Source organism: Lipophrys pholis (assembly GCF_963383615.2).
Source record: "Lipophrys pholis genome assembly, chromosome: 3".
In the NCBI taxonomy this organism is placed as follows: Eukaryota; Metazoa; Chordata; class Actinopteri; order Blenniiformes; family Blenniidae; genus Lipophrys; species Lipophrys pholis.
Window position 1 is genome coordinate 23,898,387 of NC_137627.1, and position 22,203 is coordinate 23,920,589.

At 47.6% G+C, this 22,203-nt stretch overlaps 3 protein-coding genes across 11 annotated transcripts; 1 reads left to right on the plus strand and 2 right to left on the minus strand.

The window, feature by feature from the left end:
• Positions 1-73: 73 nt before the first annotated feature.
• cep295 (centrosomal protein 295) lies at positions 74-16,289 on the plus strand. The gene is made up of 29 exons (XM_080459760.1): positions 74-197; positions 828-1,028; positions 1,904-2,028; positions 2,096-2,189; positions 2,687-2,800; positions 2,892-3,032; positions 3,151-3,334; positions 3,433-3,612; positions 3,787-4,038; positions 4,279-4,370; positions 4,462-4,659; positions 4,777-4,853; positions 5,263-6,346; positions 6,432-6,606; positions 6,819-7,061; positions 7,144-7,374; positions 9,396-9,493; positions 10,179-10,272; positions 10,364-10,573; positions 10,995-11,125; positions 12,289-12,691; positions 12,952-13,065; positions 13,959-14,281; positions 14,413-14,568; positions 14,649-14,697; positions 14,959-15,375; positions 15,812-15,905; positions 15,998-16,097; positions 16,181-16,289. The coding sequence occupies exons 1-29, from the start codon at positions 99-101 to the stop codon at positions 16,214-16,216; spliced, it is 5,715 nt and encodes a 1,904-aa protein (XP_080315886.1). The 5' UTR covers positions 74-98; the 3' UTR covers positions 16,217-16,289.
• On the minus strand, positions 7,784-8,963 carry LOC308107192 (leukocyte cell-derived chemotaxin-2-like). The gene is made up of 2 exons (XM_080459379.1): positions 8,792-8,963; positions 7,784-8,670 (listed from the first exon to the last, which is right to left on the minus strand). The coding sequence occupies exons 1-2, from the start codon at positions 8,823-8,825 to the stop codon at positions 8,240-8,242; spliced, it is 465 nt and encodes a 154-aa protein (XP_080315505.1). The 5' UTR covers positions 8,826-8,963; the 3' UTR covers positions 7,784-8,239.
• ech1 (enoyl CoA hydratase 1, peroxisomal) lies at positions 16,080-21,753 on the minus strand. 9 transcript variants are annotated; one of them, XM_080459369.1, is made up of 12 exons: positions 21,690-21,753; positions 21,565-21,611; positions 21,397-21,475; positions 19,543-19,711; positions 18,955-19,043; positions 18,755-18,879; positions 18,630-18,678; positions 17,884-17,948; positions 17,661-17,731; positions 17,252-17,323; positions 16,703-16,853; positions 16,080-16,606 (listed from the first exon to the last, which is right to left on the minus strand). In XM_080459369.1, the coding sequence occupies exons 3-12, from the start codon at positions 21,431-21,433 to the stop codon at positions 16,502-16,504; spliced, it is 933 nt and encodes a 310-aa protein (XP_080315495.1). In that variant the 5' UTR covers positions 21,434-21,475; positions 21,565-21,611; positions 21,690-21,753; the 3' UTR covers positions 16,080-16,501. The 9 variants fall into 9 exon arrangements, with proteins under 9 accessions (XP_080315495.1, XP_080315497.1, XP_080315498.1 ...); XM_080459371.1 differs by having other exon boundaries at positions 21,586-21,611; positions 21,690-21,731; XM_080459372.1 differs by having other exon boundaries at positions 19,543-19,705; positions 21,690-21,728.
• Positions 21,754-22,203: the final 450 nt, after the last annotated feature.

The following is a 22,203-nucleotide window of genomic DNA, read 5'->3' on the forward strand; positions in this document are numbered from 1 at the left end:
AGAAATCTCTGCAGTAAAGTGAAGCGAATCAACATTAGCTTGAGTCTGTCGCTGCTATCGTGAATCTCTTGAATGTTCTCCAACGAAGTAAAACAAAAATGAAAAGTAAAACATCCAGATTGAGATTAAGCCCCAACGAGGAGGCGCGGATAATCCGGGAGGAGCAGGAGAGGAGGAGGAAACTGAGATTACAGCAGGTAAAGCTCGGAAGATCACTTAAAAACTGTTTTGTTCTCATTTGAAATGTTCGAGATTGTCATCAGAAAACATGTTTCCCTGCACTATTAAATCATTTCTCTGCCGTCCACGGTACAATAAAATACCAGCGTGTAAAAGAAACAGTGCAAGTTTTTTTTTTTTAATGTGCAAAGTGTACACAGAAAGGAGTGCAGAATTATGTAAAGAAGTCTTAACAACAGGTGTAATCAGAGCAGCATGAATAGTGTGCAATCAATTGTGTACCGGTGTTTTATTAGTAAAGTTGGGTCAGTTGTTCAGGAGTCTGATGGCAGTGGGGAAAAAGGTGATTTTGAGTCTTATAGTCCTGCAAATAACGCTCCTGTACCTCCAGAAAGTGAAACCAGTCCATGCTGGGGTTGGGTGGGATTTGAGGATATGGAGGCAGCTGTGCTCTCCAGAGAGGGCATCTCTTGATGTCTTGGTGTCCTCTCAGTGGTCTCTACCACTCTCTTCAAGCGGTGTTGTGCCAAAAAGTGATTCCCAGTCAGCATGGTCTCGATGGTGCAGCTGTGGAAGTCCAGTCAATGTCTGCTGGATTACAAAAATCATGTCAGATCTGTTTCTTGGTGTCTGTGTGTGTACGGCAGGTGCGGGAGCAGCAGCGATACATTGCCCTGCAGATCCGCAGGGAGGTGGAACACAGGCGGCAGCAGGAGCTGCGGCTGCTGGAGGACGAACTGAGGCTCGACTGGGAGCAGCAGCAGAGGGACAAACTGCTCTCTCTGCGCAGCCTGTACCATGAGAGCCTCAAGCTGCTGGGACAGGGACACAGGAGTGCTAAAGAAAACGTGAGATCAAAGTCACACAGAAATTATGGCTGGAATCTCACAAGTCAGAGCTTCTCTCACAGAATGATGATGTTAGATGCGTGTTTATGAGTTTTCTCAGCAGTTTCAGGCAGATAGATACTTGCTTATTTATGCTTGAAGCAGGAGGGTGTAAGATAAATTTAGAGGTGTCAAACTTTAGATTATTATCATGCAAACAAAGAAAAGTAGGTAAAACCAACCAATACATAATACATCATAATACATACACTGCTCACAAAATGTTTGGGATATTTTGCTTTTGGGTGAATTCTCAGGATGAGCCCACAGTGCACTATAACCTACACAGGGGAACTTATTGTGACCTCCTCTAAACATTTGAATGCACCTGTTCAATGTTCAATTTGTTTTACAAGTCAAGACTGAACTGCCCTACACTTTGTGAATAGTACGATGACAAGCCCAGACTACCTAAAGAACATCACGAACATCATTCATCCAGTCACTGTGCCCCTGCATGAACAACACAGGCCTCATTTGATCATCATGGACCACAATGCTTCAGCTCAAGGAGGCTGCATTATTAGTAAACAGCAGCTGGAGACTGGGGGCCCTCAAAAGGGGTGACCTGCACTTCCTCCAGACCTCAATCCCATGGGAAAAACTCTGGGATCAGCTGAGTGGCCGTGTGGAGGCTCACAACTCTGTACCCAGAACTTCAGTGACCCGAGGGAAATCACTACTGCATGCTTCTACTCTGATGATATAATATCACTGCAGCATCAAACTTTAATTTTTTCCCTAAATTTCACCTGAAAGCCAAATATCTCAAACTTTTTGTGAGTCATGTGAAAGTGAGTCCCGTGTGCCAATGACTTTTTATTTTCTCACACAAGGAGCCTGACCTGGCAGCCATAGCTCAGCAGGAGGAGGAAAACCACTCCAGAGCTGAGCATCGCTATCGAGAAGCCCTGAAGGAGCTCAAATCACAAAAGCTCCGAGACAACGAGAAGCAAAACCAGTAAGTGGCCTCATGTGTGCTTCATAATGACACGTTTTGCGAAAAATAACTGGATATTGTTCTGCAGGCCCATCAATGCCAGGAAGAAAGCACTACAGGCAGAAAAGGAAAGATCGGCCAAAGTGGCCAGTCTCCCACCGCCTCCTCCGGACCCTCTGCAGGTGATGGACTCTGAACAGTACAGGGAGCAGAAATCCACCCCAAACACTCCTGATCACTCCTCATTTTGCCAGATTTCTGCATGTGCAACTGCATAAATCTGTAACAAGCAACATTTTACTCTTCATTCGGCCCACTTTGTTGTGAGATAGAGCCATTTGTCCACTTTTTCAAATTTCAAATTCTTTTTCGGCACATCAACCTTTGTTTAATATAATCTATCAAATTCTTTACTGGATGCCGGCCTCTCTGAACTCTCATTTCCCAAAACATTACAGTGAGGTCAAACTGATGGGTACACCAACATTCATAAGCAGGAACCTTAAAAAAAGCCCTCTTTAATGACATCTGTGCAGAGAAAACCTCCACCTCTGAGCCCTGCGCTCCCCAAACAGTCTCTGACCCCAGGCTAGGAACTGTTGCTATGCAGCATCAAGTGGCCTGACTGTAGCAAGTTTGTACAATAAAAATTAATGGAAGGTTTTCTGTATTTTAACAGCTCATCAACACTAAGAAGCCGCGTATCGTCCGGAGAACCGACGTCAGTGCTTTTGCTGCCACCCATTATCACATGCCTGAGAGCGCGGTGGACAGAGAGGTGGATGTCCAACAGGTAAACTCCTCTGGAGCTCCTGTGGACGTATCCTCTGTGGTTTATAGTGCCTCGTCCGTTCGACTCGTTCAATCTGTTCTTGTGTTTGCAGCCCAGTGCCGCAGAGGAAGCTGAGGTGGAGGAGAAGAGACAGCAGGACTACCAGAGAGAGGAGAGGAGGAGGAGGGAGGAGCAGCTGGAGAAGGCTCGTCTGAGGGGGAGGCAGGCTCTAAGGAGGGAACAGCTTGTACAGGTCAGATTTAACTGTGTCCTGATGATAAAGACGCAGGGGAACAAGGGGAACAAGTACTGACATGGCAGCAGGTTGTGTTAGCAGCGTATGCAGAACTCTGAAACTGGTTGTTTTTCAGGATCGTGAGCGTTTGCTGGTTGAGCTGGAGCACATGCAGCAGACAGACCTGCTGAGGAGGAGGCAGCAGGTAACTCAGATGCCTGCTCAGATCTTCCAGCCGCTCTACATGAGACAGGAGACAAGGGAGGACTTCCAGAGAGAGATGGAGTTTGCCTTTGAGGACATGTATACAGGAGAGAGACGTAAGGGCTGTATTTATATTGTGAATGTCTCTCAGAGCTCAGGAACCTGTTTAGATTTAGGTTGAGCCTCATGAATTTTCCACTGTGTGTGATCCCAGGGGTTAAAGGTGACCTCGTGGTCCGGCTGGTGCCCGAGCCTCTTCCAGCTGCATCTCCGGGCAGTCAGGACCAGGAGCTGGACGTCACACTGGATGACGTCAATATATTGGAGCCTGACAAGACACAGTGTGAAGCTGAGCAAGAAAGTCGGAGCTCTGAGCAGGAGACGTCTGCTGAAGGTGAAGACACGCAGCAGAGTCATTCATCCCTTCATGTCCTCCTCGATATGCCTTTTAGTCAGAAACAGTTTTGTGAGGTGACGGTGCTAACTACTTTATTACTGTGCTGTCCAGGTTGAATGTTCCCTCTGTGTGTACTTCTTTAATGTATTCAGTGTGTTTCCTCACCTGCAGCGCCGTCCTCCAGACCGCCCCCCCGCCAGGCCCTGAGGAAGCTCCTGGATCGTATCAGGAATCAGAGGAACCAGATAACTGACCTCGGCCGACACGTCCCGGCAGCCGGTTCACCGAGCTGCGACTCTGACCAGATCCCAGAGCGGGACTCCACCATCGAAACAGGATCTCTACTGAGTGAGAAGCACAAAGCGACTCCTGTCGAGCTCCACGAGTCAGTGCCCGTCATCCACAGTGACGACGTTAATCCAGGTAAATGTCTGCTTTTGATATCTGTTTATTCTGACTTTTTAAAATCCATTCTATTCATTTTTTTTTTTTATCCTTGGTGTGATCACCGTTGTCACACAAAAGTAGAAATAGATGTTAAACCTTCACAGTCTTGTCACTGCTTTAACCCCCCCCATGTTATTTTTTTAAAGGAGAAAAAAAATTGATTGTTGGCTTGTTATTCACCAACAGCTTCACGTGTTTGCTTTGTGTTTGGATCAGCCGAGGAGACGCCGGGGCTGCCAGCAGCCGTCGACTCTCGCGACGTCCTCGCCGTCAGAATCCAAGAATTTGAGGAGGAACGGAGACAAAAGGTGCTCGCCGACACTCGGGTTCAGTGATTTACTGCCAGTCAGATTTATACCTGGAAACACACATCGTATTAAAATGACACATTTTGTGCAGGAGGAGGAGCTGGAGAGGGAGAAGCAGCAGCAGGTGGCAACGCTGCAGGAGCTGGAGGAGCAAAAAGCCAGACTGGAGCAGATGCTGCTGGAAGCTGAGAGGGAGAGGGAACGCCTGAAGGCTGCCGTCACTCAGGAAGCACCCAGAAACCAACCTGAGGAGGAAGTCGCCTCTGTCATCTCCCAACTCCCCACTGAGGTCAGAGCTCAACTCAGATACGCTTCTGCTTCATGAATTCATGAATCCAATGTTTATTATTTCATCACATTGCAATTGTGTGATGACGATTGTTCCCTCTGTCTCCTCACTGTGCAGCGGCTTCGTCCTGCACATGAAGACGAACACACCAGAAGGATCAAAGAATACCAGCAGCGGCTGCTAGAACAAAACAGGTCTGTTAACGTTTTTCACGATTTGCAGAGCTTCATGGTCTGTGGAGTAGAAGGCAGGTCACGGCTGAATCACAGCTTTATTTGAACTGGTTTTGCTCATTTTACTCTCCTTGATGCACAAATACCATTTCTAACTCCAATTGTTCAATTGATCCCTTCTTTTGTACAGCCTTTTCCTTTTCATCCTTTGTAGTCATTTTATGTCCACTTGAATTCATTTTGCACCTCTTTATTTCTGTGTGGTTATATTGGAACCTCCTGCCTGTGATTTCCTATTTTTGTCTTTTATTATTATTGCTGATTTGATATCATAAGTAGAGAAATTGTTACTTCTACAGATTCTCCATTACATTGTTTTGTGAAGCAGATTTGTGTACATGAATTAAACCTTTATGGCTTGTAACATTAGAGTCCATCAGAGATCAGTGGAAGTGGCCCGTCAGCGCCTGGAGGAGTATCAGCGAGCTCTACGGATCCGCTATAGCACAGCCGCTGCGCCGCTGCCACCTGCAGTTGTACCTGCAGGACGAGTTCAGTCACGTCTGTTGGCTCGCTCACAGCTTCCCGCAGAACCTCGGGAGAACCTGCAGACCTTCCTGGACCAGACCGTGAGGCTCGGGACGGCTTCACCTCCTCGTCTCCCCGAGCTGCTGTTGGATCAGGTGGAAACTGTTTCAGACAGTCTCAGGAAGCAGAGGCCGGACGTTACAGCCTTCCTGACCCACAGCATCATAGAGAGAGTAACAGAGCATCTTCCTCAGAGACTGAGACCCCCTTCGCTCCCCACAGAGCCCACAGCCAGCCTCCCTCTACAGCCAGCCCTCCGCTTCCTCCAAGACCTCAACCGGAACGGCGCACACAGTACATTTCTGATCCCAGAGGGCCGACACCATGCCTCCACGGCACCAGGAGAACCCCTGCTGAGGGGCGGCCCCCTGAGCTCCAGAGAGGCCATCATGGAGGCGCAGCGGCAGGAGAGACAAATATTGGATGAGAGAAAAGTGGTGATGCTGCAACAGAGGCCGTTTGAGGAGGAGCTGCGGGAGGCGCAGCGACGGGAGCTTCAGGAGGCGCAGCGATGGGAGCTTCAGGAGGCGCAGCAAGAGCAGAGACAAATATTGGATGAGAGAACAGTGGTGATGCTGCAGCAGAGGCAGTTCGAGGAGGAGCTGCGGGAGGCGCAGCGGCGGGAGGCGCAGCGGCGGGAGGCGCAGCGGCTGGAGGCGCAGCGGCTGGAGGCGCAGCGGCTGGAGGCGCAGCGGCTGGAGGTGCAGCGGCGGGAGCTTCAGGAGGCGCAGCGGCTGGAGGCACAGCGGCAGGAGGCGCAGCAGCGGGAGCATCAGGAGGCGCCGTGGTGTGTGTTAGAGCAAAGGGAGGCGGTGATGGAGCAACAGAGGCAGCAAGAGGAGGAGCGGCGGCAGCAGGAGCTGCACAGGGAGCAGATGAGGAGGCAAAAGGAGACATTAAAGGCTCTGATCAACACTGATGCACAAGTGAGTCAAACTAGATCAATGAGGAATTAAACTGGATGGTGTTTTAAACCAGGTGAATGTTTTTTTTTTTGTTTGTTTTATCCAGTCTGTTCCAGAGAGCAGCAGGGAGACGTCGGTGTCCGACAGTTTGGATCAGAACCGCCTCAGATTACTGTCCTCACTGCTGAGAGCCATTGAAGAGTCTCATGGGGGAACTTTGTCTCACTTGGAAGCCTCCAAAGAGATAGAAAACTCAGCTCCACCCCTGCACCGCGACACAGGTAACTACATAAAGACACACTTTATATCACACTTTACCACTTAACATTATGCAGACTGAAGAATGTTGGTCATTATCTTAAGCTTTTCATTGTTGATGTTGTCATACGGTTGTATTAGTTTGTTGTTGAATTCTCATCACATACAAACATGAAGCACCAGATTTTCTCCAGAAATGTAAAACACATTGGTTTTGTTTTTTTTTATATTTAAGCTTCTGCTGCTGAGAGTGGTGCACCGCCTCTTGGACCTCCCCCCCTGTCGTCAGCTCTTCCCTCGAGAGTCGTCCCCCCTCCTGGACCTTCAGCTCTTCCCCCGGGACTCGTCTCCCCTCCACGAGCCCCGAAGCCCCCCGTTACTCGAGTCAGGTTGGGTTTCCTGGAGATGATGGCGGAACAACACGAGCTGAGTGTGATTCAGGAAGTGGAGACGCCTTTAAATGGCAGCCAGGCCGCAGGTCTGCGCCAACACACACACTCACGCACGCACACGGACCACCTGAAGGAAAGTCTGCTGACGCCTTTGCTTCTGACTTTCAGTCCCGGAGGACAGTGTGAGGGTTCTGTCTCACGGTGCCGAGGCCCAGGAGGGAGCCGATGCAGCGCCAGTCAGCGACATGCATCTGCAGACTCGCTGCGTGTTCAGCAGCAGGCAGCACACGGGGGAAACGACGGGCAGCTCGGAGGAAAGCTCGGAGCCGAGCACCCACCTACCCTGGAGGGAAAGGCTGCTGACGGGAGCAGGAACGTCTCCTGAATTATCGGACGGCGGTACGTTCAGTCTGCGAATACATTTAAACACGTAAACACAGACTTTATATTTATAAAATCATTTACTCTTTACATCATAAGATCATATTGAATTGTTTACATTATGAGAGAAAGATATTCGACAACGATATCATAAGAAAAATGATGAGCTCGACATAATTATTTCTGTCTCAACCATACTGGTGGAGAGTTTAGTGGCTTAGGTCTTCAACTCGAGTGTGAAGGTCCCGGGTTGAAATGCTGTTTATGATGTCTGCAGTAAAACACTGGTACCATATTGTTCGTACTTTAAAAACACTTTGAGTTCAGTTGCACTAATTCAAAAAAATCCACGAATGCCTGATGGTTTTTGTTGCTTTTTCAGTTTTACTTGATTTTTACACCCAAATAAACCACAGAGATTCATCATTACACACCAAACAATACTTTATTTGTTCAATAACAATTTCAAAGGGTGAGAAACAAGGTCAAAAGGTCAAGTTCTTCATAATGTGACCAGCTTAGAGTTGGATCAGAAGTCTACATCAGTTGCTTGGATGTTGGATCAGGTGTTTGAATCAGATGTTTGGATCAGATGTTTGGATCAGATGTTTGAATAAGATGTTTGAATCAGGTGTTTGATACAGATGTTTGAATCAGATGTTTGGATCAGATGTTTGGATCAGGTGTTTGAATCAGATGTTTGGATCAGATGTTTGGATCAGATGTTTGGATCAGGTGTTTGAATCAGATGTTTGGATCAGGTGTTTGAATCAGATGTTTGGATCAGATGTTTGAATAAGATGTTTGAATCAGGTGTTTGATACAGATGTTTGAATCAGATGTTTGGATCAGGTGCTGAGTAGAGGAATCAGTTCCTCGCTGATCAGAAGTATGGGGTGGGGTCGCTCTTGTCACACATCTGGACGTGGACATGCGAGGTGATTCCTGGGTAGACGCTTTGCATGGGCAGCATGGTGCCAATCCTCTCGCCCTTGCGGACAGATCCGGACGTTCGGTCCGGCCTCACGTAGAACAGCTTGATGCAGAGGCCGCCGCCCCTCAAGTTGATTCCCTGGTCGATGGCGGCCTTGGCGGGGTTGTTGTAGACGATGAGCTTCCCGTGGAGCGTGACGTCGAACGGAGCGTAGACCGCCGAGCCGTCGCTGCACCTGATGTCCAAGCCTTCGTGGCGTCCGTTCGTCCGTCTGGCTCCGTAGTTTCCACTACCCCATGTGTCGGACGTCCTTCTGCTGTTCCCAGAGTTTCCGCTACACAGCTGACCAAACTTCACGGCATCACACACACACAACAAAGCTACACACACACACACACACACACACACACACACACACACACACACACACACAGATTCAACATTAAGCCCTCAGCTACAGCACAACACTGACATTTCATGTAAGAAGGGAAAGTCTCTCACCTACGAGAACAACTAGTCGTTTCATCTTGATCATCTCAGAGTCTGAAGCTTTGTGCCGTTCGCTCCGTCCTCTGCGAGTTATATTTCCCCGAGTCGGGAGTTTTTCTTCTTTCACAACACAGCAGGAGCCGATGAACTAAGTCTCATTGAGCAAACATACTCACTGTTGGGCAACTGAGGAAACCTACAACCTTTAGACCCATTGTTGGATCATTTTATAATGATCAAAGATCAAAGATAGTTATTGACTATTTTCCAGAATCCAGTGACTCATCTTATGAGATGACCCTGTTAGTTTTCTGTTATCAACATGTTTTTTTGTAGTTTTTTCTTTGTTTCCTAATAGTTCTGTACAAGTTGTCCAGACTTGAGACATCAGAGTGGCGCAGCCAGGAAAAGAAAGACTGAAATGTTGCACTTTTTACCAGTAACTAATGTTTTAGTATGTAGTTCTTTCTTAACTGATAAAAATGTCAATTGAGTTGAGAACGCACCCCGTCTGCCTTGTATTCTTTTCACTATATGGAAGTCAAATATCACTCACAGAGTGTTTCACGGGATCTTTGACATATTAAAACGGTTTGATCTGCACTTTGTTTTCCAGACTCGTTCCGGAGAATCATCTCTCCTCCGTCCTCTGATTCTGGGAGAGAAGCTCACATGTCTGTCGCCTCCATCACCAGCAGCAGATCCTTCAGAGAGGTACGGGCTGAACAAATGAAGCAAGTGGAAATATTGAAAAAGTAAAAAAAAAAAACAACAACACATTTCTTCTTCTGGATTATGAAAACAAAAAGATCCCGAAGATCCAGATTTGGTTCAGATGCGGTGGAATCTGTGAATCTACATCAAAACCCCTCTGAGGTTCACGACTGTGGATCAATGATGAAAATTAGCCAAATCTGAGAGCTCTGGCGATCTATCTATTTCAGCCAGTGAAGATGCATGAGAAGCTGTGTATGTCTGCGTCTGTGTGTGTGTGTGCGCGCGTGTGTGTGTGTGTGCCTGCAGGTTGTGTGTCTTTGTGTGTCTCTTCTGAGCAATGATGTGAAATTTCTAAACCAGAAGTGTATTTTTAAAAAGAAAAATACGTTTAATGATGGTTTCTACACTTGAACTGAGCTCAGAATGTCTGTGTCTGTCTGTCCTTCTGTCTGTCTGTCCTTCTGTCTGTCCTTCTGTCTGTCTGTCTTTTCTGAGCAATGATGTAAAGTTACTGAACCAAAAGTGTATTAAAACATACATTTAATGAGGGTTTTTACACTTGAGCTGAGCTCTGAAAGGATCTCTCTCTATCTCTCTCTCTCTCTCTCTCTCTCTCTCTCTCTCTCTCTCTCTCTGTGTCACTCTCACTCTGTCTCACTCTCTCACACTCTCTCTCTCTCAGTCTCCTCTCAGACCTGCAGACTCGGACTTCTTCTCCTCCACCATCTCCACCGGCAGCTACATCACCACCTCCCCCGACCAGAACCTCCCCCCTGGTCAGGAGCGCCGTCTCATCGCCAGCAGGTTCACTCACAGGTGCATCACGAGTTGTGAAGAGTCCTCACCTCTTTTTCTTCTTCCCCACAGAGAAACCGGAGGCATCTGAACAGCGTGTTGACCGAAGTCCCACCGTCTCCTCTTCACCCGGGCAGAGTGTGTGTGTGAGGGAAAGCTCGGCCGCAGGTCGTCCTGCCGCGGCGGTGGACTCGCTGTTCAATGACAGCAGCGTCCAGCGCATCATCGACAGATACACCAGAGAGCTGGGCTTCTCCCTCAGCACGGCGGGGAGAACCACAGGTACGAGCTGCTCCTCCGGTGAATCTGAGGCGCATTTAAGGCAAAGCAGTCGGCCTCGTCTCAGAGCGACTGCAGACTGCGATTTTAACAGTCTTATAAGTCACAGCCCGTCACGCTGTACGACTTAAACTAGGCAGCAAAAGGAAATAGAGGAAAAGAAGATGAACAATGAATATGAGTATGGGAAACAATAACAATAATAAATCAACAAGATCATAACCGTTACATTATTTCAGCTTCAGAATGGATGGATGCAATGAGAGTGTAAAGTCTATGAAGCTTTCTGAATGTTGCCTTACATCCTGCACCACTTCTTCACTATCACTGTGTAAACCACCTCATCTGTGATTAGAGGTTAGAGGGTGCTAACCATTACTCCACCGCGCCTGCAGTGCCTCGTCTCCTCTCTGTTCACCCGCAGACAACGACGGCTCGTACGTGGAGGCAGTGGACTTCCGCCGGTCTTCCGTCGGAGCCTCCGAGAGCAGAAGGGAGGACGAAAGCAGCTCGGCTCGTCAGTCTGATGCGTCGGCGGCTCGGGGTCGACCTCCGGTCAGTCAGTCCGCGTGCACCGGTGATATTTGTGCGCTCGGAGTTTGTAATGTTGCGAAAAGATTGTGCCGTGAACCGTTCACAGTGCAGTCATTGGTGAGGATGATGGTAGAAGTCTGTTTTATTCTGCAGATTATCTGTGATGCTGATCAGAGTCGGTACCACCTCCTCCTGGAAAGTCATAACACTCGTTACTCAAATGAATTCACTTCTTCTCTGTACTTACTGGATATTTTACAACATGGGCTGGCTGGATACGACGCCTCAGACTGTATACTCATGATTCAGAGCCGCTTCCCAAAAAATATTAACTATAACTATAATACTATAAATCAGTTAACTGCCCACTTTCACATCTAAAAACTGCACAGATTACACCCCGTTCACATGATTCAAGACAGTTTTTCCAATGTAGGCTCTCTCAGCAGAGGTCCCAGCGGGTCACAAGGATCAGCAGCTTCACTGTAATGTTTCAGGAAATCTGAGAAAAGGTCAGGGAGACGGTTGTGTGAAATTTAGGCCTTAAAAATACATCAAGTCTTTTTAAATGTGTTGGAGACTTTGTTTCTGTGTAGCAGCGTTAAAAGGTTATTGGTGAGGGAGGAAAAAAAGAAATCTTGATATTTTTTAGATGTTTAAGCAGAAAATCTGGGGCAAAACAAATGTTAGGGAGTTTTCAATAAAGAGACTTAGAAACATTTTCTCTCCTGGATTAATTACGTTTTCTACTCTATTCTGCTCTCATTGCAAAATACTTGGATTAGAACCCATTGAGCTATAAGTTTGCTTCTAATACTCTCACAGCCTGCAAGGAAGTAGAGGAATTGGAATTAGTTTTGCCGAATTGACCCATCGGTAGGCAGCCACATAGCACCGGGGGGGGCTCAAGGATCAGCGGTGCATGTTATTTAGATTGTGGGGGAAACACATAAAGGCTCCAACTGAAATTCAACCCACGACTTTCAAACTGTGAGGCAAGTGTGCTTGCCACTGCGCCACCATGCCGCTTTGGTTCCCATGAAATTTACCCATAATTCAGCTGAGGTCATGTTTTCTGGCGGTCGCTGTGTTTTCAGATTGTTTTAGTCGTTGAGCACGGTGACACTGCTGATGCTAAACCATGTGCCTCATAATTAAAGTCTGTTGGTGTTTCGGCTCTGCAGGACGGTGACACCTCTGTCCGTCCCTCCCCGGAGCGTCTCTCTGGAGACGACCTCTCGCCGGCCGAGGAGCAGGAGCAGGACTCGTTCCGCCCTCTGATTGGCCGGCCAGCAGATCAGTCGTCGTGCCTGGCTGCCGATCAGAGAGACTCGTCCTGGGAGCAGCTGGTCGGTCAGCCCTCGGCTCACTCCTCCATGATCAGCCACCTGCCGGTTCCTGACGGCGGCGGGTGGGACTCCACTCTGAGCCAGATGATTGGCCGCCTCTCCGGTCAGACCAGCCCCCGGTGGCCGAGCGGCAGGCCAGATCTTCGAGTGTGGCTGGACGAGGCGCCAGAGGAGAGCCGGATGAGGCCGCTGGTGGGAGAGCTGGACGAGTCCGCAGGGCAGATCAGTGGAAGTTCAGGTGAGGTTTGATTCCCTGGAAGGGAAGATTCCACACCCTCTCGTCGTTAAAGTTAAAGTCAACTAAGAATATGATGGTTTTAATGATTCAATTCCACAGGAGGAACAAAAAAAAGTTACTCTACACTTAATCTAACTTTTACGTCACAGAGATACTGTCACTGGATTGATTTGTCCAAACGTGTGTTTAAGTTTAGTTGTTGACTCTAAATGTCCTGAGTGTGTCTCCAGTGACAGAAAGAAGTTTTCCTCTGTCTGTAGGTGAGAGGAGCCTCGTCACTCTCAGCCTGCCGTCACTCCCCGGACCCCCAATGCCCCGCCGCTCTGACGGCGTGAACCCACCAGACCACACCGCCACCACAGACCGGACCGGAGGTGAGGCCGCAACTATCTGAGACATCACCGTGGAGTTAAAGCAGTAATACAGTGGAAAGGCTTCACATTCGATTTTAGACTAAAAATCAAGTTTGAAACTTGTCTGAAATCAAGATTGAAACAAATATAAAATCAAATGAATCTCTTCTTCTCTAACGTAGCTCCACATGGCACTATCGGTTCACTATCTTTGAGTTTGTTATCCTCCTGTTTTCCTCCTGTTACTGTGAGTTTCTGGTCGTGAGCTTGTAATGAGAATCGATTGGTTGGAATCCCAGTGTGGATCCGTGAGCAGCTGCTCCTGAGGAGCTTCCTCTCTAAAGCCACGTTTCCACAGCACAAAATGTGACGGTACAGTTCGGGTGTTCATACGACCCCCATTGCAAAATTTGTGGGTAGTACCAAAAGAACCGTTACAATTTCTCATCCGTTTGGGGTACCCAGCACTATAGAACAGGTCCGGTAAGGAGGAGCCATACGCAGCCGTCGGCTGATTGAATTGCATCACTCTCCACACGCCTGCAGTATTTAAATACCTCATTGGTTGTATGAATCCTCTGTTGTTGTTTACATACTCCTCTTTGTACGGGTTGTTTTGTTAAACCCAACGCGGCGAGTGGACTTGCGTCAGGTCCAATTTTTTTCCGTGTCCACACACACCGTGCACAGACAAATGTCCTCTGATCCCCGTCCCGGCTCAGATGCTCCGGTCACGGCCGCTGTGCCTGAGCCCCGCCTACACTTTAACCGTACTCTCTGCAGTGGCAGATTTAGGTCTGGGTGCGCTTTGCCGTACCGTCGCGTCACATTGTGTGCAGTGGAAACGAGGCTTTAAATCCACACCGACGGATCCCGTGTGAGTTTGATGTGTTGACGAGAGTCTTGGTCTTTAGAGTTTCCGGGCTCGGAGTCCTTCCACCCACTCCAGGCCGAGGTCACACACAATGACAGCGCTGACGCCTCCGTGACCTTTCACCCTCCCGAGCACAGCGACGCGGCCGAAGAGTCGGACCGGTCACCGGAACGCCTTAGAGCGGACGAGGCGAGGTGCCCCTGGACGGCGTCGGCCTCGTCACAGGAATCCTTCTGTCGCTTCCTCGGCTCGCCGAACCCGCCGCAGCGGGAGTCGCTCGCCCTGATCGAAGCTTCGCCTCGGGATGGCGAGCGCGGCGTGACGGACCTGAAGCAAGCTGCTGCTGACACACGTCACACGTTGGTATGAAGGTCTTCTCTTCAAACTCTGAAGGAATAATCTTTATTGGGACATTAACAAAGAGCTAAAAATGTTCTCCTCTCGGGCTCCACAGCTTCACTCACTCTCTTCTACTTTGCGTCTTTGTTCATCAGGAAGCTGCCGCAGAAAAAGGCATCCTGGAGCAGTCGGAGATAACTCTGGTGAGCCTGGCTGACACGACACTGCTGGAGCAGGAGAGCACCATCAGACAGGAGGAGGAGGAAGAGCAGGAGGAGGAAGAGCAGGAGGAGGAAGGAGAACCGACAGAGGTCACTGACATTCCCACGTTCACCTCTAAACGTTAACAGATTGTTTCCTCTGGTTTCTGAACACAAACTTTGTCTTACAGAAGTCAGATTCTCAGTCGTCACCAGGAGAAAGCATCCAGTTGCCTGCAGGTAAAACCCACATGTAATACTCACGAATCACTTCTAAATCAAAAGAACTGTGCAACAGTTTTAGTCAGGTGTCGGGGTACAAAGAGCCTGGGTGATTTAATCATCACCAGAGCTGCTCACCTGAGGTGGAAAGAAGGGGGACATCTGTCTGAAACTTTTCTCTGTTCATCTGAAACACATGTGCGTCACCTCAGAACACATTTCTCCTCATCTTGTCTGAACTCTTTAACCTCGTCCTCCTCTCTCCCTGCTTTCATCCAGACGTGGTCCAGGAGTCTCCGTTTGGCCCCGGCGGAGACCTGCAGGAGGTCCAGCAGAAGAAGCTCAGAGCTCTGCTCCTCAGGTCCAAACGCAGGGTGGAAGAAATCAAACCCAAAGGGACTCGTTCCAAAACTCGGCCTGAGAAAGAAGCTCCGTCCGAGGCTCCTGAAGCTCCACCCGAGGCTTCCGGAGCTCCACCCGAGGCTTCCGAAGCGCCGCCTGAGGCTCCTGAAGCTCCGCCCGATGCTTCCGGAGCTCCGCCTGATGCTTCCGTAGCTCTACCCAAGACCCCCGGAGCTCCTCCCGAGGCTCCTGGAGCTCCGTTGGACCGTCCCAGTAAATCCAGCAGCCAGTCGCAGAGACGACGGGCTGGGAGAGCTGCTGTCGTCAAGAAGAAGCCTCAGCCGCCTCCTCCAGGTATCCACAGACCATCTGACGGCTTTATTAAAGCTCAAACGCCACATTCAGACTGTGAAAAACATGAAACTCCTCAGAAAACTGTTTCTTTTTAGGAGGGTCTTCATTTATCCACGGATAAAAACAGAAATCTGAAAGTAAATTGATACCGAGACAAATAAATAAATAAATCTGTGTATTTGCTTAGATGTTCGTCAAAGTAAATTTTTTGAGAAACACTAATATTTATTTCAGTAATTGTTTTATGGCTACTTCGAATGTAATCCATTTTTGTCTCAAACGGATGGACGTGATGCACATCATTGGCTTCATTACATTAAAAATGGCCAGAATGATCCGGGCATTGGCAGGTGTCACGTCATTAGATTATTTCTGCACGTCGGAAACACACCGAGCTGCCGCCGCGTGATTGGCTGAGTTGATGTGTTCTTTTCAGGAGACTTTGACAAGAAGGCGGCGGCGGAGGTGAAGACGTGCACACCCGAGCAGAGGAAACGAGAGCTGTCCTCGATGCGTCGGAGAACTCAGAGGTAAACCGGAGATACGATTGTTTTCTGCGTTTGTCCTTCCTGCGGCTGAGCTCCACCCCCCCCCCCCCCTCCGGTGTGTAATGTGTGTGCAGACTGTATGAGCAGCTGGAGGAGGTGAAGCACCAGAGAGCCGCCAGGAGCCGGGAGGAGGATTACGCCAAGAACAGACTGAAGGCCAAAGAGTTCCACAAGGTCAGCACCACTTTATTGAATCAACCGCGAGATGAGCGTGACGGAGTCGCCATTAAAATGTTGTTTCTCTGGTTTCTACACAGAAAACCTTACAGAAGCTGCGTGCCAAGCAGACGTGACACTGAGCAACTGTGAATGTTCCCCGCTCTTAATTTATGAAGGTTTTTGTATTTAATAAAGCATTTTAAGTTATTTGAATCAGAATTTTTCTGCACTAAACACTTCAATTAGCTCAGTTAGATTGATGAATGTCTCTCGGCTGTTGGATCACCGGCGCCATGCGGGCCTGACGTCTCTGAAGGTTTTTCTACACAAAACGTTCCGTCGCCGAGGCGTTCCAGCGGCTGAAGGCACAGTCTGTGATCGCAGGCGGAGTCAAGCAGCCTCCACTTCTCCTTGGAGGTTCACAGTTTGGAGAAGGCGACTGTTTTGGGGCTTTTCTTCTCCATGGAGGCCTGAGCTGATTTCATCACATCCTGAGTCTGAAGCATGCTCATGTTCCACGTGGCCTGGAAAAAAAAAACGCAACAGATTTCATTATTTAACATGTCACCGAAAAAAAAAACCCCTTAAGGACTGTGGGGCAGCTGATCAGAGCCCCTCACCATGTAGTCCAGCCCCTCCGCCACGCTGTGGTCCCTGGAGTAGATGAGGTTGATCTTGGTGCCCTGTACGGCCACTGGGCTGCGGCCGGCCATCTCCCCGGCCAACTCCAGCGCCCCCGCCATCATCTCCTCCTTATCCACAAACACCCGGCTGGAGAGGAGGCGTGTCCGACATGTGAGGGGAAAAACACTTTATTATATATGTACAACCTGCCATTTGGCTTCCTGATGGATGAACCAGTTCAGAAAACTATTTCAGAATGAAATGGCCTCTGGACATGAGAACGTGTCAATAAAGACCAGACCAGAGGATGGACACACACACTTGTGCTGAGTTCAGGTCCATGAAGAGAGTTTGTAGTTTAAAAGACATGAAGTGTACGAAAGTGTCTACACTGCAAAAAAAAAAAAAAAAAAGGGGGGAATCCCAAATAAAAACACTAAATTTGAGAAGAAAATGACAAAGGTGAAATTACCTAAGCCAAACTATCAATTGTATCTAAAATGAGATTGGAATTCTTGGTAAGAGCCAAATAGTTTGCAGTGTACCTGACCAGTCCGCTGCTCTTGGCTTCGTCGGCGTACATTTTCCTGGCGGTCAGAGCGAGCTCGTTCACCAGGCTGAAGAGACAAACACAACGAGGACTCAGGAGACTTGAGGGACACAGAGGAAGGACAAATACTTGAGTCTTTAGTTTGTTTGGTGAAACAAGCGATCAATAAATCCCATTTGTGGGTCGTTTATAACTGATGGTTAATCTTCCACTGAGCTTCTTGGAAAACTCAACACGGACTCTTAGTGGACAGAAGGTTTTCACAAACGGTGACGTTTTTACTTCCTGATCTCATTTCCAAACAGGAAGAAGAAATCCCCGCTTTTAATTCCACATGCGTGAAAGTAAAGCAGATACAAGAAGTCTGTCTCACTGCGTGTTCAGAAGTCTGAAAGGATTCAAACCTGCGGCTGCCGATGACTTTAGGGAGCCTCTGCAGAGTCCCGACGTCTGCGGCCAGCCCGATGTCCACTTCCTGTCGAGCACAAACCAGGAAGCGTCAGGAAACGCCTGGACGGTCTTCAGGCACGAGACACTCCAGTAATTTGACATCACACTATGGTTTTTCCCAGATTCTCCCCCCGGGCCTTCATGCGATTTGAGTCTGATGAAAAGACGGTGACGTACTTTGACCTGGAACCAGGCGTCCTGGGTGCAAAGACGAATGTCGCAGGCTGTGATCAGGTCGACGCCTGCAGAGCGAAACACACAGAAACAGTCAAATAAATCAATACAACACACACGACTGGAGTTCTCCAGCAAACTGCTACTTTAGCCTGAACACATCCGTGGACTCGCGACCAGAGAAGGAGCAAAGCTCCTCAACTTACTCTTCTCCTGTGAATTCTGACATAAATCCCACTCCGTTTCATTCAGAGTGGAAATTAGTGATTCGTTAACTAGAACTACTACAAAAAGCATCAGAGTTAAGATTTTAATGACTTTTAAAATAACGTTACAAAAATCCTCGGCATTTATTACATCTTCCTCCACTAACATCCAGATTATAGAGCATCTTCCTCCACTAACATTCAGATTACAGAGCATCCTCCTCGACTAACATCCAGATTATAGAGCATCCTCCCCCACTAACATCCAGATTATAGAGCATCTACCTCCACTAACATCCAGATTATAGAGCATCTTCCTCATATAACATCTAGATTATAGAGCATCGCCCTCCACTAACATCTAGATTATAGAGCATCGTCCTCCTCTAACATTCGCATTATAGAGCAGCTTCCTCCTCTAATATCCAGATTATAGAGCGTCTTCCTCCTCTAGCTGATGTGACTTCATCTGAAGTTGAATAGTGACTCAGTCTTCAGCCCCCCAGTGTGGACGGCTCAGCTAACAGCTGGACCGGGTCGTACCTCCTCCCACACAGGCTCCATGAACGGCCACCACAACAGGCTTTGGACACTGTAAGGAAACCACAGTAACGTCAGAATCACTGAAACAACGAGCGACCGAGTAAAACCTTTCAGCAGCCTCTGACCCGCTCGATGACGGAGAACGTCTCCTGGTACTTGGTGATGGTCTTTCTCAGGCTGAAGGAGATTCTGGCCGTGTCGTCGCCTTTCGGCTCCAAGACTTCGCCGGCCAAGTCCATGATGTCGATGCCTGGATAGAAACCCGACACGAGTCAACGAAACTTCCCCGAGAGACAGACTTTACTGTAAAAACTGCGACATGCACCGGCTGTGAAGATCTTCCCGGCTCCAGAAACCACCACCACTCTGCACTCGGGGTCCTCAGAGATCTCATTGAAGCACTCCACCATCTCCCTGAGAGAGGAACCGACAAGAGCCACAATGAGGAGGCTGGAGATTAAAGTCAACAACATGATAAGATCTAGATTTCCTCCTTCACTTTGTCGCTCTCTGTCATCTTCTCTCATGTGGGGATGTTGTGGTTTTCTTCAGAACAGTGCAGTGAGATATGAATAAGACTGACATACTGCACCTTTTGATGTAACGAGTCATAATTCAAGGTTCAGTTAAACTTAAATAATCCCACAGTTGTGCACCAGGTGGCAGTATTGAGTCGCAGCTGTTCGCTTTCTCTCTTTCGTAAGTAAAGTAAATCTGTGTTTTCACTATTAAGTCTGGACTGAGGACAGATTAGAAGCGATTCCTACAAGACAACACCTTCAAACCACTGGCGCAGCAACGTGACGGCTCTCTGGTATCAACTCACAACTACGTCACGCTGCTGCGGCTCCAGGAAATACCTGCAACCAATAAACCACGAATAAGTGAAATCAGAGTGTGAAGTGATTCCTGCCTCCAGAAGGCTTTGTTCATAGCGTTGCGTTTCTCCGGCCGGTGAAGCTCCACGTGTGTGACGGACGGTGCGGGTCGGCTGACGGCCAGCGAGGTGTAGGGGGGGGTGGGTCCCCCCGAGGACGACATGGCTCTGAGGACAGTCTGGGAGGGAAGCCCCGACCCTGCATCTGAGAGGGAGAGGACGGCGGCGACACGGGGCCGTTAACCAGGAGACGGTTAAATGCATGAATGAGAGACATCAACTGTTTGTTTCACACCGTTGCATCAACAACAACAGGCCAGACGCTAGAACAAAACCTCACATGCCACAGATTTGTTGGATTTATGCTGCAAAAACTCAAACCTGACTAACATCGTCTGCTAGGGTTCTGTCAAACTGCCTGTGAGCTGCTTTGGCCTCCCTCGCCACCGTCAACAAGGATCAGGTGAAACAAATTAAGTGGCTGCTCAACACTCTGACAGGCCAGGGATAAGAGGCGTGCCTGTCGGCTGTGCAGGAACTCAATGACGGAGCAACAAAAACGTGTTCCTCTCCTGATTGTGCAAACAGCTGTATGAACAGCTGGTAAGCACCTTGCAACACTGCTGTGTTTGCTCCACAATGCAGCCATATTCAAATATCTCCCGACTATTGTTTGGTGCATTCTGGAATGCCTGGAAGATTCGGACATTAAGTTTAATGCATTTTGTTTGGAAAATCAAATGTCAACATCTTGCTAAGCATATGTAAGTGAGTGGTTTTCTTTAAATGTGGTTAATTTGAAAATCAAATATATAGTTTTGCAAGTGTTTACTGTTTAAAAAGCATTTGATGGATTCAGTGCTGTATTTTGGTTAAACTACCTTGGTTTAAAATATACAAATTAAATGAAACACTTTAATTTGCTTGGTTGACTACTTGGTGGTTTTAAAGTTAAAATAATTTATTTTCAGAATGTTTCATAATTGAACAAATGATTTACTATTTTCTTTCTTTGAGGTTTTTTACCCAAAGGACTTTCCCCTGCTGTTTCAATAAAATAAAATTTGAAGGTCTGGTTCTTGGAGTTGTCCAGTTTGAAACATCCTGTGAAGAGAAAACTCTTCAGGTCAAGAGCAGCACAACAATTAAAATGACTTGACATTTAGAGATGATTTGCAGGGTGCAAAGTCTCCCTTTTCTGAAGTAACAGTGTTTCCATAAGATTTGAACTTTGAGATTCAAACAAGCTTTAATATGCTGCAACGTTATCCCACTTTATTCTGATAGACTACCATTTATTTGTACCATCTTAGGACTGGAGGACCTGCTTCGCTCTCATCCTCGGCCTAAAGCGGCTGGCTGTGATCAGGAGGTGAAGACTCCTGTCGACCTGCAGGAGGATCCAGACCAGCAGGTGCTATAATCTGGTGCCGACTGGTTTCTTGTATTGAAGACATGCTGGTGAAGCAGCATGGCACCAGTTGCTGGTTTATAATGTTTCTGTTGTTTTGCAGGAAATGCCAAAGCTAAACTGCACTACAGGGTCTTAATAAAGATCTGTTTATGCATAATGTCATGACCTTCATCAAATGCCATAATTGTCACTATTCATTCAGAAAAGTACTCCGAGGAGTGACATTTGTAGGCAGATTACACATTTCCACTAGCATCAGTTCAGTTAAAAGTGAAAAAGTTTCATTAAAAGTAAAAACACTTAAGTGACCTTTCACCTACATTTTCCCTGACTGCATCAGTTTTAAAGCAGTTTATTTCCTGGCATGTTGAGGTCAAACCTAGTGTGTTAAACAGGGTTAGATGGTAATTTAGACACATTTTTACACATTTAGTGGAAAAACTGTGAGCAGAGACACACTAAACACGGACACTTACATTTGGTGAGAGCTGACCTGATTATCCCTGAAAACATCGCCTTTCGATCGGAGTCCAGACTCTTTAGAGTCAAATAAAACTGCAGCAGATACACCAGATTAACGAAATTAAAGATTATTATTAAGACACTTCAGCTCGACGGTAACGGACGCTAAGCAGTCATCTTACCCACAGTTTGTGGTGTTTCACCTGTTTCCCTCCAGCAGACGAACAAACTGTGGAAACACACGGCGTCTCAGGTGAAGTTAAAACCCATAAACAATGAAAATCACCATAAAAGCTCTGTTATTAACCTTTTGATAACAAGCTGCGTCAGACAGTGAAGTACGGTGGCCGACGAAGTCCAGATAAAAAGCCAAAAGTAAAGCAGCGCCCCCCATAGACATTTTAGGTGAAAAATCTACTTTACTTAATGAATCTGAAGACATACATACATAATGTAAAATTCATCAAGATTCTGAATCTGAAGTCAAAATACTAAATCTCTAATCACTTACAAGATACATGCATTTGAATATGACAACCTCAGATGGACCACAAATCTGCTTGTGCAAATATTAAAAATGTTAGCTCAGTTGAAAACTTTCAAAGTTTCACTAAGGTACTTAGATTACGTCTCTGTGGTTTATCTTACATGATATTTTGTGCTTCAAGGAGGACAAAGCAAAGCTCAGCCCAGCCACACTTGGCCTGTACTTTTACATGTCGGTCAGAGTGATCGGCTGAAATCAGTCCTTTCAATTCATTGTGCATCGTCCAATCAGCTCCCAGACAAAACCATACTGGGGCCTCTCATGCTGGACTGGA

What these genes read in the sequence shown, in the direction of transcription:
- cep295 (XM_080459760.1), top strand. Translation starts at nt 99, where the DNA reads ATGAAAAGTAAAACATCCAGATTGAGATTAAGCCCCAACGAGGAGGCG. An exon ending in CTCCTCCGGACCCTCTGCAG is followed by an intron (nt 2,190 to 2,686) that starts GTGATGGACTCT and finishes GTATTTTAACAG; the next exon opens with CTCATCAACACTAAGAAGCC. An exon ending in AGGCCAAAGAGTTCCACAAG is followed by an intron (nt 16,098 to 16,180) that starts GTCAGCACCACT and finishes GTTTCTACACAG; the next exon opens with AAAACCTTACAGAAGCTGCG.
- LOC308107192 (XM_080459379.1), bottom strand. Translation starts at nt 8,825, where the DNA reads ATGATCAAGATGAAACGACTAGTTGTTCTCGTAG. An exon ending in ACGACTAGTTGTTCTCGTAG is followed by an intron (nt 8,671 to 8,791) that starts GTGAGAGACTTT and finishes GTGTGTGTGTAG; the next exon opens with CTTTGTTGTGTGTGTGTGAT.
- ech1 (XM_080459369.1), bottom strand. Translation starts at nt 21,433, where the DNA reads ATGTTTTCAGGGATAATCAGGTCAGCTCTCACCAAAT. An exon ending in AAAGTCATCGGCAGCCGCAG is followed by an intron (nt 17,324 to 17,660) that starts GTTTGAATCCTT and finishes TTGTCTCTTCAG; the next exon opens with CCTGGTGAACGAGCTCGCTC. An exon ending in AAGAGCAGCGGACTGGTCAG is followed by an intron (nt 16,854 to 17,251) that starts GTACACTGCAAA and finishes CCTCCTCTCCAG; the next exon opens with CCGGGTGTTTGTGGATAAGG.